A 13212-nucleotide genomic window follows, 5' to 3' on the forward strand; every position below is an offset into this window, starting at 1 on the left:
TCCCCTCTCCATCAAAAAAAGCAAATAATAATAACTTAGTGGTCCGACCCCACCCCCTTTTCCCCGAGACAGGGTTTCTCTGTACATTTGGTGCTTATTCTGGATTTCACTCTTGTAGACCAGGCTGGCGTCAAACTCACAGAGATCTTCCTGCCTCTGCCTCCCAAGTGCTGGGATTAACAGTGTGCGCCACCACAGCCCAGCCCTGATTTATTTAGGAATAAGATTTTGCCAGATTTAAAATACACACACCTGTGGTCCCTGCATTTAGGAGACTGAGGCAGTAGGAGTTCACAAGTTCCAGTCAGCCTTACTCAAAACAAAGCTACTGGATATTCTTGGTGGCAGTCGACAGCCATCTGTTAATATTCCACTAGTTCTGTGTTGCCTTAGGCATGCAGCAGGAGTCCAAGTGCATATTCAGCCCTTCTCTTGCAGGTACGAGAGCGACTACGAGTAGCTCTGGAGAGGTGCAGCTTGTTAGAGGAGGAGCTGGGTGCCACCCACAAAGAGGTGAGCTTGGGATATTGTCATGGGGTTCAACTGAAGGGTTTGATTATTGTTGCTTGATTTAGAAGTGTGAGACAGTAACAGACACCAGAAGTTACTACTTTTCCTAGGTCAGCCTGCTGGTGTCACTGGACTCAGCCCTCAGCCTCTTCCAAGTGCCTCTCTGTCTGCAGATGCCAAATGGTTTCTACAGCTCTGCTGGAGTCTTTGGCTGCACAGCAGTTACAGCACTTGTCTCCCAAAGCCCCTGGCCACCTTTGCTTGTTTCTCTTACATAAAGATCTCATGCTGGTGCGTTCAAATTTTCTGTTTTAGCTAATGATTCTTAAAGAACAGAATAATCAGAAGAAAACACTAACAGATGGAATGGTTGATGGAAACCATGAACAGGAAAACACACCAAGCACCAATGGCAAGGCAAGTCCTTGACTTTTTTCTGTGGGGTGTTTGGTTTGGTTTTGCCACATGGGGCTGTTGGGGAACAGTGACAAAGTCTGTGTCCTCTGGGGAGCATACAGGTTCCTCTGAGGGTCCCTGTTTTTCTGGAGGTGTGTCAAACAGACTGCCATAAGGCTATGCTTTTCAGAGATCTTCCGACGGCTCCTTGAGCCACGAGGATCTTGCCAAAGTGCTGGAGCTGCAGGAAGTCATAGACAGGCAGGCAAGGGAACAGAGCCAGATGAAGGAGCGCCTGGCCTCCCTGTCTAGTCATGCAGCGGAGCTGGAGGAGGATCTGGACACAGCTAGAAAAGACCTTATCAAGTCTGAAGAGATGAATACAAAACTGCAGCGAGATGTCCGTGAAGTGAGTGTGGGATGCACTTGTCATCCTGTTGCCTTTGTCTTTTGCTCTCATTTACAGGGACCTTTGGGATACAGATGGTGTGTCCTTCCCTCCTGCACTGCTCTCATGTGGGGTTCACATGCCTCCATGGTTGCTGGCTGCTACAGTGTTCTTCCTTGTGTCTGTTCCTTCTGACTTGTCCACATAACCCATAAACATGGTGTCAGTTATGCTTGTGTAGGGTTAGAGGGAGTGTGCCAGCTATCTTCTGTTATTTTGGATGGTGTGGTGTTGAGTACTGAGATTGCTACACTCTGATCATCAGGGTCTTTATGGAAATACATATTTATATATGCACCTCAAAATTATTTTTCCTTGGTAACTATTTACAAGACCCTCATTAATCATTAGAAAAGAAATGAGAGCTACGTGCTGTCTTATAAAACTCTTTCTGTCCCCTCTGAATCTGTCTTTTTGTTACCCCATGAGGCCCCGACCTTTTGGCATGTGTGAGATCAGGGAGCTTTAGTTGTGGAGACGAATATGATTTGTTGTAAGAATTCAGATCAAAGGAAACACTGTATGTATTATAGAACTTACTAGGTTGTGCTTTCCTTGGGCCACAGGGAATTATTTATATGTCAGAAAATTGTGATATTCTTTTAAGACTTGCTTCAAAAAATATATTAAAGATTGCTAACAGTCACTTGCGAAATAGAAAAGGAACTAAAAACTGAATTTGGGGATGGCAGATAGATATCAAACATGCCAAAAGTTCTGGTCCTGGTCTCTTGTGTTTGGGCTCGGAAGCATTGGTTTTGTTGCTGACTTTCATTTCATTTGTCAACATGCTTGAGCTTTGCAAGTTTCTCCAGCTCTTACCTGAGAAAATGAAGCAATCTGCCTGCAGTGCTATGTGAGCCTGGTTGTTGCTTGGGCAGACACAGGCTACTTCTTCACCACCAGTGCCATCAGATTCTTGGATGCTTGAAGTGTCATATGGAGTGGTGTTTTATTAATATTGTGTAGTCAAGTACACACTTGATGACATGAGCAGATTGAGCAGGCAAAGCTGCTGATCATGTGGGTGAATATGCTTAAAGTATATCCATTCTACTCAGTCTGGAAAAACTGACAGTTTACTTTGGGGGGATAGCAGTTTCACACTTGAGATGAGTTTAGTCTTTTTGTCTCCTGAGTGTTCTGATAAGTTCTGCATTTCTGACCCCCATTTCCCTCTGGAATCTACAACACAGGCAATGGCCCAGAAGGAGGATATGGAGGAGAGAATCACCACCCTTGAGAAACGCTACCTCGCAGCACAGCGTGAAGCCACGTCTGTGCATGACCTCAATGACAAACTTGAAAATGAAATTGCAAATAAAGATTCCATGCACCGACAGGTACTGGGTTCTGTGGGCCTCTTTCTAGCCTTAATTATTTCCAGCTGTGAAGTTGAAGACCTTTAACCTGTAATATGCATGTTGGAAAAAGTCCAGATGTCATTTTTCTTGTGAATTACTTCTTACCAGTTTATAGAAACTTGATTCTTCTATTTTCTTCTTTTCTTTTTTTGATATAAGCATGTATCTGTGCCTGTGCATGTTTGTGTGTTCATGAACATGTGCACCTACATGTATAGATGTGTGCATATGGAGGCCAGAGGTCAAAGTCAATGTCTTTTTCTCTATTGCTCTTCACCTTAATTTTAACTCTTTTTAAAATTTAAGATGTATTTTAAAGCTTTGTTTCTTTTTAATCAGTGTGTATTGTGTGTGGGTAGGTGCCTGTGGAGTTCAGAGGAAGGGATGGGATCCTCTGGAACTGAAGTTACAGGTGGTTGTAAATCTGTGAATGTGGGTTTGGGGAATTAAACTTGATCCTCTGGAAGAGCAGCAAATGTTCTTAATAGCTGAGCTATTTCGAAAGCCTCTCCATGTAAGGTTTTGAGATAGCATCTCTCACAGATTGTGGAGCTCACATATTGTCTAGATTGGCAGAGCAGTGAGTATCAAGGTTCCTGCTATATCTGCCTCCCCAGTGCTGGGATTACAAGCAAGTGGTTTTTGTTTGTTTATTTGCTTTGTTTTGTTTTTAATGTGGGTATGGGTATTAAACTCAGGTTCTCATGCTTGCATAGCTGGTACTCTGCCCAGTAAGCCGTCTCCCCAGCCCTTTCTCTGTCTCATTGGAAGCCAATTGCTTCTTTTCAGCCCTTTCACTAAGTAGTGGTAAAGAAGTTGTTGGCAATGCTGAACAGTGTGCTCAGTAGTTCTAGACATCAGAGGTTATAGGGCCTGGCAGGTACTGTTCCTCAGGATATGATGAGGTCAGTGAGAGTTAACCAGAAAAACCCAATCAACTGGTTGAAAGTATTTTATAAAGGGTGAAGGGTGTTGCTTGACCAAAAATAAATTAGGCAGCCGTGAAAACTGCTGTTGTGAAGCAGTGCAGAAACTGTGGTGAGACCTGGAGTGTGTTGTGCTCATACACAGAGCTGGATGGGGATGGTGCCCACAGGCAGGAGCCCCTGTGCTTGCACTCACCCACTTGCACTTATTTAGATTTCTGCAGTGGGTTTTATATCCAAGCATTTACAGAGCAGCCCAAGCAGCTTGCTATGGCCTGTGCTTTCAGTCAGCTCTCTGGGCAGCGACTCCTTTTCTGTCAGAATGAGCAACTCTGATGAATAGCTCACATTCCTTTAGTGTATAGGAACTTGTGTTGGTTTTGGGTTTTGTTTGTTTATCAGAGTCAGGATTTCTTTGTATAGCCCTTTCTGTCCTGTAACTCGCTCTGTAGAGCAGGCTGGTCTCGAACTCACAGAGATCTCCAAGCCTCTGCTTCCTAGGTGCTGCGATTAAAGGTATACACCACCACTGCTCCACAGTTTTTTGTTTGTTTTTTATTTTTTACTTTTTTAGGTTTATTTATTTATTATGTATATAGTGTTCTGCCTGCATATATGCCTGCACTGCAGGCCAGAAGAGGGCACCAGAAGGCAATATAGATGGTTGTAAGTCACCATGTGGTTGCTGGGAATTGAGCTCAGGATCTCTAGAAGAGCAACCAGTGCTTTTAACCTCTGAGTCATCTCTCCAACCCTCTATTGTTATTTTTATAAAAACAGATAAAAGCTTTGAAACGAGTAGATGCTTTGTTAGGCGTTTGAAGCATCAGCCTGAGCTCTTGATGTTGTACCCTTTCTAGACAGAGGACAAGAACCGCCAACTGCAAGAGCGTTTGGAGTTGGCAGAGCAGAAGCTGCAGCAGACCCTGCGCAAAGCTGAGACGTTGCCGGAAGTGGAGGCTGAACTGGCCCAGAGGGTGGCTGCACTTTCCAAGGTGTGTCTGGACTGTGTGGGGTCACATGCTAGGCCTTGTTGTTCTAGTCAGTGCACTGGTGTCTACGGAGCGTCTCTGCTGTTATGTAATGGGAATGCTGTTTCTGTGTAGCTCAAGACCTGTATTCCCCATGAGTCCCCAAACCTGTCAGGTAAAAGCTGCTGTCCTTTGTGTCAGGGCCCAAGAGTCACAACTGCTTGGGTTATTTCTCTCACCAACTTGAAGAAAGGCTGTAGCTTCTCTTAGAAAAGGAAGATGAAATTTGTCTTTTAAGACAGTTACATAGTTTTGAAGTAATTTCATTCTTTTGAGATTACTTTAAAATGTTTGTTTGCTCATTGAAATGGATTCTCACTATCTAATTTAGGCTGGCCCTCAACTCTTGCCTCTATTGACCTTCCTGTCTCAGCCAGCAGAATGGCTGGTACTTCAGGTTTATACCACAATGCTTAAAATAATATTTTTAAAATAATACTGTTGTTTACACTACTGCTGATAAGGTGTATGCCCTCTGGGTCTTCACCATCCACAGAGGGGTAGGCAGGAATCAGGAGCTTCCAGAGTAACGGGTGGGTGCCACAGCAGTTTGTGAGACACAGCAGCATGAACAGAGGCTGTATGTGTATCCCCGGCATGAGTCTTGTTTCCCAGGTTTGGGCTTGGTTGCTAGAGAGGGGCCCAGATGGAGATAGCATCCTTCAGTGAGGGAAACCTAGGGTGAGCCCTGTCCCCACTCATGCACCTAGGTCTGGACACTGGAATCCTAGTCAACTGTAATAGAACCTTGTTTCTGTCCTCCCTGGTCTCCTCCTAAAGTCTTGGTTTCTTTTCTCCCTGCTGTCCTTCCTGTCCTGTTGCTTTGTAGTCTGGTCCTTTGTCTTCTGGGAGTTCTGCTGCTAAGGAAGCTAAACTGTTGGAGCTTACTTCCAAGCTTAGGAAGGTAGAACTGTGCCCTGTGCTTGTGCTTGCTGCTTCCTGCTCCACATGCTGACCTCCAGAGGCACTCGGTGGATGACTTGTCCAAAGGCAGGCCAGTTGGGGGAGGTGGGGACAGACACACAGAAAGGCAGTCATTAGCACCCACCATGCTTCAAGTCAACGTGAGAGGATGAGTCACTTCCTAGTATACACATTGAAACCATAGAGGTGCTGATGGATATGAGGAAGTGTTTTCCCTTTGCCAGGGCTAACATGGTCCACATCGCATGTGGTGCTTGCTGCTGCTGCAGTAGTGTGTAGCCGGTGTAAATGCAATGAACAGAGGGTCAGCTTCTGTTATCTTTGCTGGCAGGCTGAGGAGAGACATGGCAACATTGAAGAGAGGCTGCGGCAGATGGAGGCACAACTGGAGGAGAAGAATCAGGAACTGCAGCGGGTATGGATGGGGCTGAGTCTGGCTTTGAGGTGGGACACAGGCCACTGTGGTCTTGGGCTTCTCTGCCCTAGTTCCTCCTCCTGTCCAGTTCCTGTCCTGTGGAGCTGTGCTCTGGTCTTTCCGGACTACACCAATGTGTTTGTTACACACCAGCTGTTGTGTCAGCATTGGTGGCAGCAGAAGTGTAGAGCAGTTCTTAAGGCACAGTCAAGTGTCTTGAGTTCTACAAGACTTCTTGCTTTTCTATCCCTTCAAGGGAACTGCCAGATTGCCCCAGAATAGTGGTTCTCAGCCTTTCTAATGCTGCCATCTTTTAATACAGCTCCTCTTGTTGTGGTGACCCCCAACCATGACATTATTTCATTGTTCCTTCATACCTAAATTTTGCTACTGTTATGAATTGTAACTATCTGCTATGCAGAATGGTCTTAGGCAACCCCTGTGGAAGGGGTTGCGACCCACCATTTGAAAGACACTTTCCTAGAGCCTGAAGCTAAAACTGAAGGCCTGTCTTCTTAGGTTACTGGCCCTGCTCAGCATGAGGGACTGAAGTCCCATGTTCAGGCCAGAGCACTAACCCTGTTCTCAGGTCCTGAGTTGTCACTCAGGATGTGAAGGTGTCAGAGCAGGAAGTGTACCAATGCTCACCTGTCTTAGAAAGCAGCTGGGAGAGTGTTGTTTTAGCTGGGTCATAGAGTTTGTCCTGGAAGACGCAGGCAGAGGCATCAGGACATAGAGCAAGAAACAGTCCTGGGCCCTATATGCTCTAGAGGAAGAAAGCCTGGGTGTGTGACTGTGGAACCTTTGCACGACACAACAGCCAGTGTGTTCCATCAGTTTAAGGCTGCACAGACCTAGGGAAACTTCTGGGAAATGATGATTTTAAAGCTCCTGTATGAGGTCTTAGGCAATATAGGCTTAGGTACATTGTCACAGAGCCTGTGAGGCTTATACATAATGTCACTGAGCCCTGAATAGACAATCATGTTTATGCTTGAACTTCCAGCTGTTTGACTTTGAGAACGTTCAAGTGTGAACAGAAACAGGCACACTCTTCAGAGAAGGGCTGTCAAGTGCCTATTTGGGAGGCGTCCTCACATGTGAGAGCTATTTTCTGTTGGGCACAAACCTGAGGGTCTTGGGAGGTTCTACCACCCATGCTTCCCCCAACAGGGTTGCTGAATCTGGTACAGCTCTTCCTTGAGGGTTCAGACCTGTCTAGGTGCTGGAACTTCAGTGAGATAGGTTTGGGTGTGTGCTGAGCAGGCATAACTCTAGCCTTGAGTTAGCACACTGTAAAGTTACTATATTGCCATTTGGTAGTTTTGAGTGTAGGTAGAGATGCCCTGCATCTCCCTTGACTAAAGATCAGCTTGTTCAGCTTTCACTTTGTACATTTAATTCTTTTCCACAAGAAGTCAGACCCATGGTTTTATTCATACCAAAAGAAATACTTGGGTCAATATGCAAATGAACTGATCCCCTCAAGTTTCTTCTGTCTGCTCAAGGAACTCTGCTAAGTGAAATTGAGAGCTAGAGGCTGGTGATATTCTCGAGATGCTCATAGGTCTTGATTTAGCAAAAAAGAAACTACCCCTTCTAGTTCACAGCCTCACCATGATTGTCTTGAGTTTCTCATGTCCCAGAGGTAGTTGGCACCTGAAAGTCCCCTGTGGATGAGAGGAAGGAAGCACAGCCTCTGATGTCCACTGGTCCTGGTGCTTATGAAGGGCCAGACATGAGCCTGAAGTTGGAATCTTTCTCCTCCTGTTTTAGGCAAGGCAGAGAGAAAAGATGAACGAGGAACATAATAAACGCTTGTCTGACACTGTGGACAAGCTGCTCTCGGAGTCCAATGAGAGGCTGCAGCTGCATCTGAAGGAGAGAATGGCGGCGCTGGAGGACAAGGTGGGCAGATGGGTTGCTGTGCTCTCAGGGAATATGGCTCGGGACATGCTCTCCTGCAGACAGGGAAAGACATTAGCTTCTTTCTGTCACCTGCTAGCTAGTGTCTGACTGTGTTTCTGCCCATTTGAGTGCTATTTGTGTGTTTGTCCTCCCCTTAAGTTTATTTATGTGTACTAGTGTTTTGCCTGCGTGTATGTCTGTACACTACTTGCATGACAGGTGTCCAAGGAGCACCTTGAATCCCTTGGGACTGGCATTACAGTTAGTTGCCATGTGATGCTGGAAATCAAACCAGAGCCCTCTGGAATAATAATCAGTGCCCAAGTATTGATTACCAGTCTTGACTTGTAGGATGGAGAAGGCCAGTGGCTTTCACAGAGGGCTAGGTAGAAATAAAATAATCTGACTTTCAGTGCTAGCTTAATCATGTCATTTTGTTCTCATCACTCTACACAAGTAGCTTAGTCAGAACATGTATGAATAGTGTGCTTTGTTCTATTACCATTGTACATAAGCTGCATGTGGTGTGGACTACATAGTGAGTGTCTTAGTCAGGGTTATATTGATGTGATAGAACACCTTCACCAATGCATCTTAGGGAGGAAAGGATTTGTTTGGCTTATGCTTCCACATCACTGTTCATCATTGAAAGATGTCAGGATAGGAACTCAAGCAGGGCAGGAACCAGGTGGTAGGAGCAGATGCAGAGGCCATGGAGGGGTACTGCTTATTGGCTTGCTCCCCATGGTTTGCTGAACTTGTTTTCTTATAGAACTCTGTTGAAGATCATGGAGCTTTAAAGTAAATACAGCCTTTTGTCTATTGTATTGTTTCACAATCTTACGAAAACAAGCTAAAAATACATTTTCAATAACAATAAAGTTGTTACTCTAAGTACAAGAATAACAATCGTGAGAACAAGAAATCTGTTAAAATTAATGTACAGAAATAAATGAAGCTAAAGTATCTGTAATGCTTTCCATAATATCTATTCCAGTCTTACTAGGTAACCTTTTTGAGCAAGTTCCTTAATTTCTTGCTGTAAAGCATAAATCATTTGAGAAGAATTAGGGTGACCCATTAAATGTAACTTAACCTTTTCCCAGTTGTCTTAGTTAAGGTTTCTATTGCTGTGAGGAGACACCATGACCATGACAACTCTTATAAAGAAAACATATAAATTGAGGTGACTCACTTATATTGAATTCTACTGCCCATTCAAATAGGAATTCCTGGTACATGATTTCCTTACCCTCTTCCATAGACTCAGCAGGTTCTTGATTATCATAAGGACTAGGTAACCAAGAAGATTGATTAACCACACAGGGCTGTCCTTACCTCCCCAACTCACTCCTGTGTTAGTTGGTAGATTAGTAATATAGGCCCAATATGTCCTCATTACCTGTACAGTTACCACAGGTAGCATAACAAGGAACAAAGTGTAGCATTCAGAGGTTCCCCAGCCATTCAAACTATTCTTCTCCTTTGTCAGACACTTTCTTAAGCAGTCCCCAAGTAGGAGAATCAGCCATCAACTTCAGAGGCTTTCTGTATCTCTTTCTTGTCCAATTTTTTGTCTCCTACAGAAACATAAGCATAACCCCAGGTCTATCACAACACTTTTCCTGGTTTCCATTTTGATGTTAAAACATCCTTGTAGTACACAGGCTGATTCAACTCAGCAGTTTTTTCCACAGTTCAGTGCCTTTTAGCAGCTGTCTCTGCTTCATTAGAATTTAAAAATTGGAAGTTAATAAAGCATTATGGGATCTATTTTTGGGAGCCCTCATATCCTTCTTCTGTTTAAGAAGCATCTCTTTTAGAGTAATATTAGATCATCTAACATCTGCTTGTCCTGTCAGATTACATGGTATCCCTGTAATGTGTTTTATGTTATAATGTGCAAAAAAATTGTTTTATTTTATTGCATACATAAACAGGGACATTATCAGTTTTTAGTTGTAATGGGTCCTAGAAAGGAAATATATTTTAACTGTTTGACAAAGTTAAGTTTCAGATATAGTGCAATGGTATTTTGTTGGCATTTTTAGGGACCTGTATCATGGCTGGTGCTGTGTCCTTTAGCTGACTAGTTAGGGAGAGGCATTGTATATTTTGTGCATTTTGAACACAGATCTTTACATACCTGACAGCAGAGAATGTTCAAGACAAGACAGCCAAATTTTCAGATATTAGTTGATGTTCACTTATTATTAGTTATGCATTAGAAGCTTAGAATGTCTCAAATTTGTCATTATGCTGTCTGTATAAAACAATGCCTTTACTAAAGGACAGGCACTCAGGAGCCTCTTTTAACTATTTTCTTTTCGCCAGAGTCTGCTCTTTTATCAGACCAAAAGAAAGCATAAAGCTAAAAAGCAAACAACATCCATTTAATCAATAATAGTCATCAATTTTTAAAGATTTAAACTTAAGGATTTTAATCTAAGATTTGGTATCTTTAAACTTTTAGGACAATTCTAATTATGAACTTTAGAAGACTTTCCTACTAGGTAACAGGATCTTTAGAAATATCTAAGATAATCATAGAAAATCCTGAAATAGAAAACAATTGGGTTTTTCTATGCAAGTACGAAAGTACCTGTTTATTCAGTTGATCCTCTACATGAAACAAAAGTTTGAGCAATCTCAAAACAGTTTCATGGAGGAAGAATTTGTTGGGAGGCTTAGCCTTGAAAACATATAGCCAAAGCTTGTCCCTGTAAATGAATTAATTTGTACTTAGCATAGCTACAAACTTAGTTCTGAGCACAATAAAAATTTTGACCATTTATAAGGTGATTAATTTGCATGTTTTAATTATGTTTTAACAGTTTATGACAAGTTAGTAATTTTATACGATTAAAATTTTACAATTTTAGAAATACATCTCTAAGTTAATTTTTGTTAACCTGAGTATGCCTTTGTAACCTTAGGAATTTATCATCATACAAAAATTTATTTTAATCCAAAATAATAATAAGCAGAGGGTTTATTAGTACCAAGAAATTTTATGGGTGTTGTCTTTTTACCAATAACAGCCGAAGCTGTTCTTGACTTTTCTCCTAAGCAAGGTTTTGTTTTGTTTTTTTTCCTACTAATATTTTTCTTTTTTTCCTTTTTTTTAGAGACAAAGGTACCTGCAGTTCAGTATTACTGTCATGTTTTAGTAAAATTGGATTTTTTTTAAGCAAGGAAGCTGAGCTGAAGGTGCACATTAAGCCTTTTTTTTTTTTTAAATTTTGTCTCTTTCATTTCTGTCTCCAGACTACTCATGTCCCATCCATTCCAACTTTCTGTTCATTAGACTCCTTTCTCAAGTTCCTCTTTCCAAATGTTTTCTTACTATTATATCCTTCCTACATTTACAATTCTCCGTAGCATTCTTTTTCTTAAGTGAGGTTGCTTTCCATTCTCAGTGCATCTCTACCCTTCATGTGCTAATTTATACATGAAGTAATATTTTTCATTTCTTTTTCCACTGGGAAGGACCTTTTTCTTTGATTTATTCTTTGTCTCAGGAGCCATTTTACTTGTATCTGTAATATTTTCAATAATTGTGCAGTTAATGCTTTCTAGCAGATGTACATATTGCTACTCCTGAGATGGGGCTTCCCTGTTGTACCTGCCCAATCCGAGAATCCTCACTACTAGTGAGCAAACTTTTTATCTCTAGTCCTGGAATGTCTGGATCCCTCTTTTCTCTGTGCCTCATGTTCAGCACCAAATGTCCATGTTCTGTGTTGTGCAGGTCAGTCAGACAGTTGAAGAAAGAGACTAGTCATTCCTGCATGTTTTATGGCGTTAGCAGAAACGGGAGTCAGCTTGGATGCCTCTGTATTCACAAAAGCCTCTTTATTGTTGTTACACAAGAGACACTTAGCAAGTCAGTTTCCGAATGCCAAAATTTCTTATCTGGAGTTGTTTGCCAGGTTTGTCTCCAGATTTAAGTTATGCAAAGGCTCTGAATTGTCAGAACAACTCAGATAATAATCACTGATTATTTAGGAAAGATTACTTCAAAGGCTAGGTGCCATCACTCCTGAATTCAAGCCAGATACAGTGGATCTATTGAATTTCTTACTACAGAATCCAGTAATACCAGCCTAGGGATGCCCCCACCTACAATGCCCTCTCACCTCAGTCCTAATTAAGAAAATGCCCTACAGGCTTGTCTATGGCAGATCTTATAGAGTCATTTTCTCAATTGTGGCTCCCCCGTCTCTGACAAGTATTCGAGCTTACATCATTGATATAAAACTAGCCAGCACAGTGAAGCTTGGTTTTCCTAAAAATTTTTTTGACAGAAATGGGTTCTAGCTGACTTGGCTCACAGGCCTCTATACTAGGGCTTAGCTTGGCCAAACTTCAACCTTATCTGCACTTTGATTGGGAGTCATGTTTCCTTTTCTTTACACATACAGCACTTTAAGAGCATAGCACAGTAGAGTGGATGTAGTCAGCTCATCTAAGGTGCTCCCTGATTTTAGCAGTTGCCTTTCTTTCATTTGTTTGGAAGAAGACTAAGCCTAGCTTCTAGAGTTTGCCTTGTGGAGAGTCCTAGATTGTTCCAAAGTACATTGAGGTGTGAGTCTCCACAGAGAGACCCTGTTGGGCAGTAGTTGGACTCACAGTTGAGAGGTCCTGACCCAGTATGCTGCATCTCTTGAGATGTAGCTCAGAAACATACTGGGGATGGTACTTGCATATGGTTTTGCTGGTGGAGAATCGTGAGCACCTGTGAGGATTGGAGGGGCTGTCAGAGACTGCAGAATAACCCCTCTCACCTCCTCACCCATGCGTCGTCCTTGGCTATGAGGAAGTTTTTAAAAGATTTTTTTTCTTTTAGATAGTTTTAATAATAGTCCAGGAATAATAATAGACTTGATCTAATAATAGACTTGAACTCCTCCTGATCCTCTTGCCTCAGCCTTCAGAGTCTTGGGACTATAGGCATGCAAGGGACTGGCTTTGGATAAGAATGCGTTTGTCTTTTAACTTTACATGTGAAACTTAATTTTATGTTTCCTAAGTGACCATGTTTCAAACTAGTCTGGTCTACAGAAAAAGACTCTCTCGAAACAAGCAAGCAAACAAACAAACAAATTCACAGCATCAGCAAAGCCCTTGCACCATGAATGTGGTAAGCCTGCTTTAAGATTGGTTAGTGAAGAAATAGTTTGTACACAGGGACAAACACACTAGCATCTGATCTCACTCATGGTGGGCATTGGTTGACTGGGCTGTGGCCTTCCTCTTGGTGCCTCCCATGGCCATACCCTTCTTTCAG

At 42.5% G+C, this 13212-nt stretch overlaps 1 protein-coding gene across 12 annotated transcripts in view; it reads left to right on the forward strand.

Annotated features, from left to right (window-relative positions):
• The window catches only part of Ppfia1 (PPFI scaffold protein A1), an 83244-nt gene that overhangs the window by 34802 nt on the left and 35230 nt on the right, over positions 1 to 13212 (forward strand). For 7 of the 12 annotated variants that reach the window (XM_085693419.2, XM_085693415.2, XM_085693416.2 and 4 more), the window contains exons 5-12: positions 439 to 513; positions 826 to 927; positions 1097 to 1315; positions 2551 to 2697; positions 4505 to 4639; positions 5505 to 5579; positions 5931 to 6014; positions 7791 to 7922. In XM_085693419.2, coding sequence (XP_085549545.2) covers positions 439 to 513; positions 826 to 927; positions 1097 to 1315; positions 2551 to 2697; positions 4505 to 4639; positions 5505 to 5579; positions 5931 to 6014; positions 7791 to 7922 — 969 coding nt within the window. The remainder of the gene's footprint in view (positions 1 to 438; positions 514 to 825; positions 928 to 1096; positions 1316 to 2550; positions 2698 to 4504; positions 4640 to 5504; positions 5580 to 5930; positions 6015 to 7790; positions 7923 to 13212) is intronic. The other 5 variants (XM_085693420.2, XM_085693421.2, XM_085693426.2 and 2 more) reach the window with 1 other exon arrangement.

The sequence above is a fragment of the Myodes glareolus genome, chromosome 7 (genome assembly GCF_982192425.1).
Source record: "Myodes glareolus chromosome 7, mMyoGla1.1, whole genome shotgun sequence".
NCBI classification, from domain to species: domain Eukaryota; kingdom Metazoa; phylum Chordata; class Mammalia; order Rodentia; family Cricetidae; genus Myodes; species Myodes glareolus.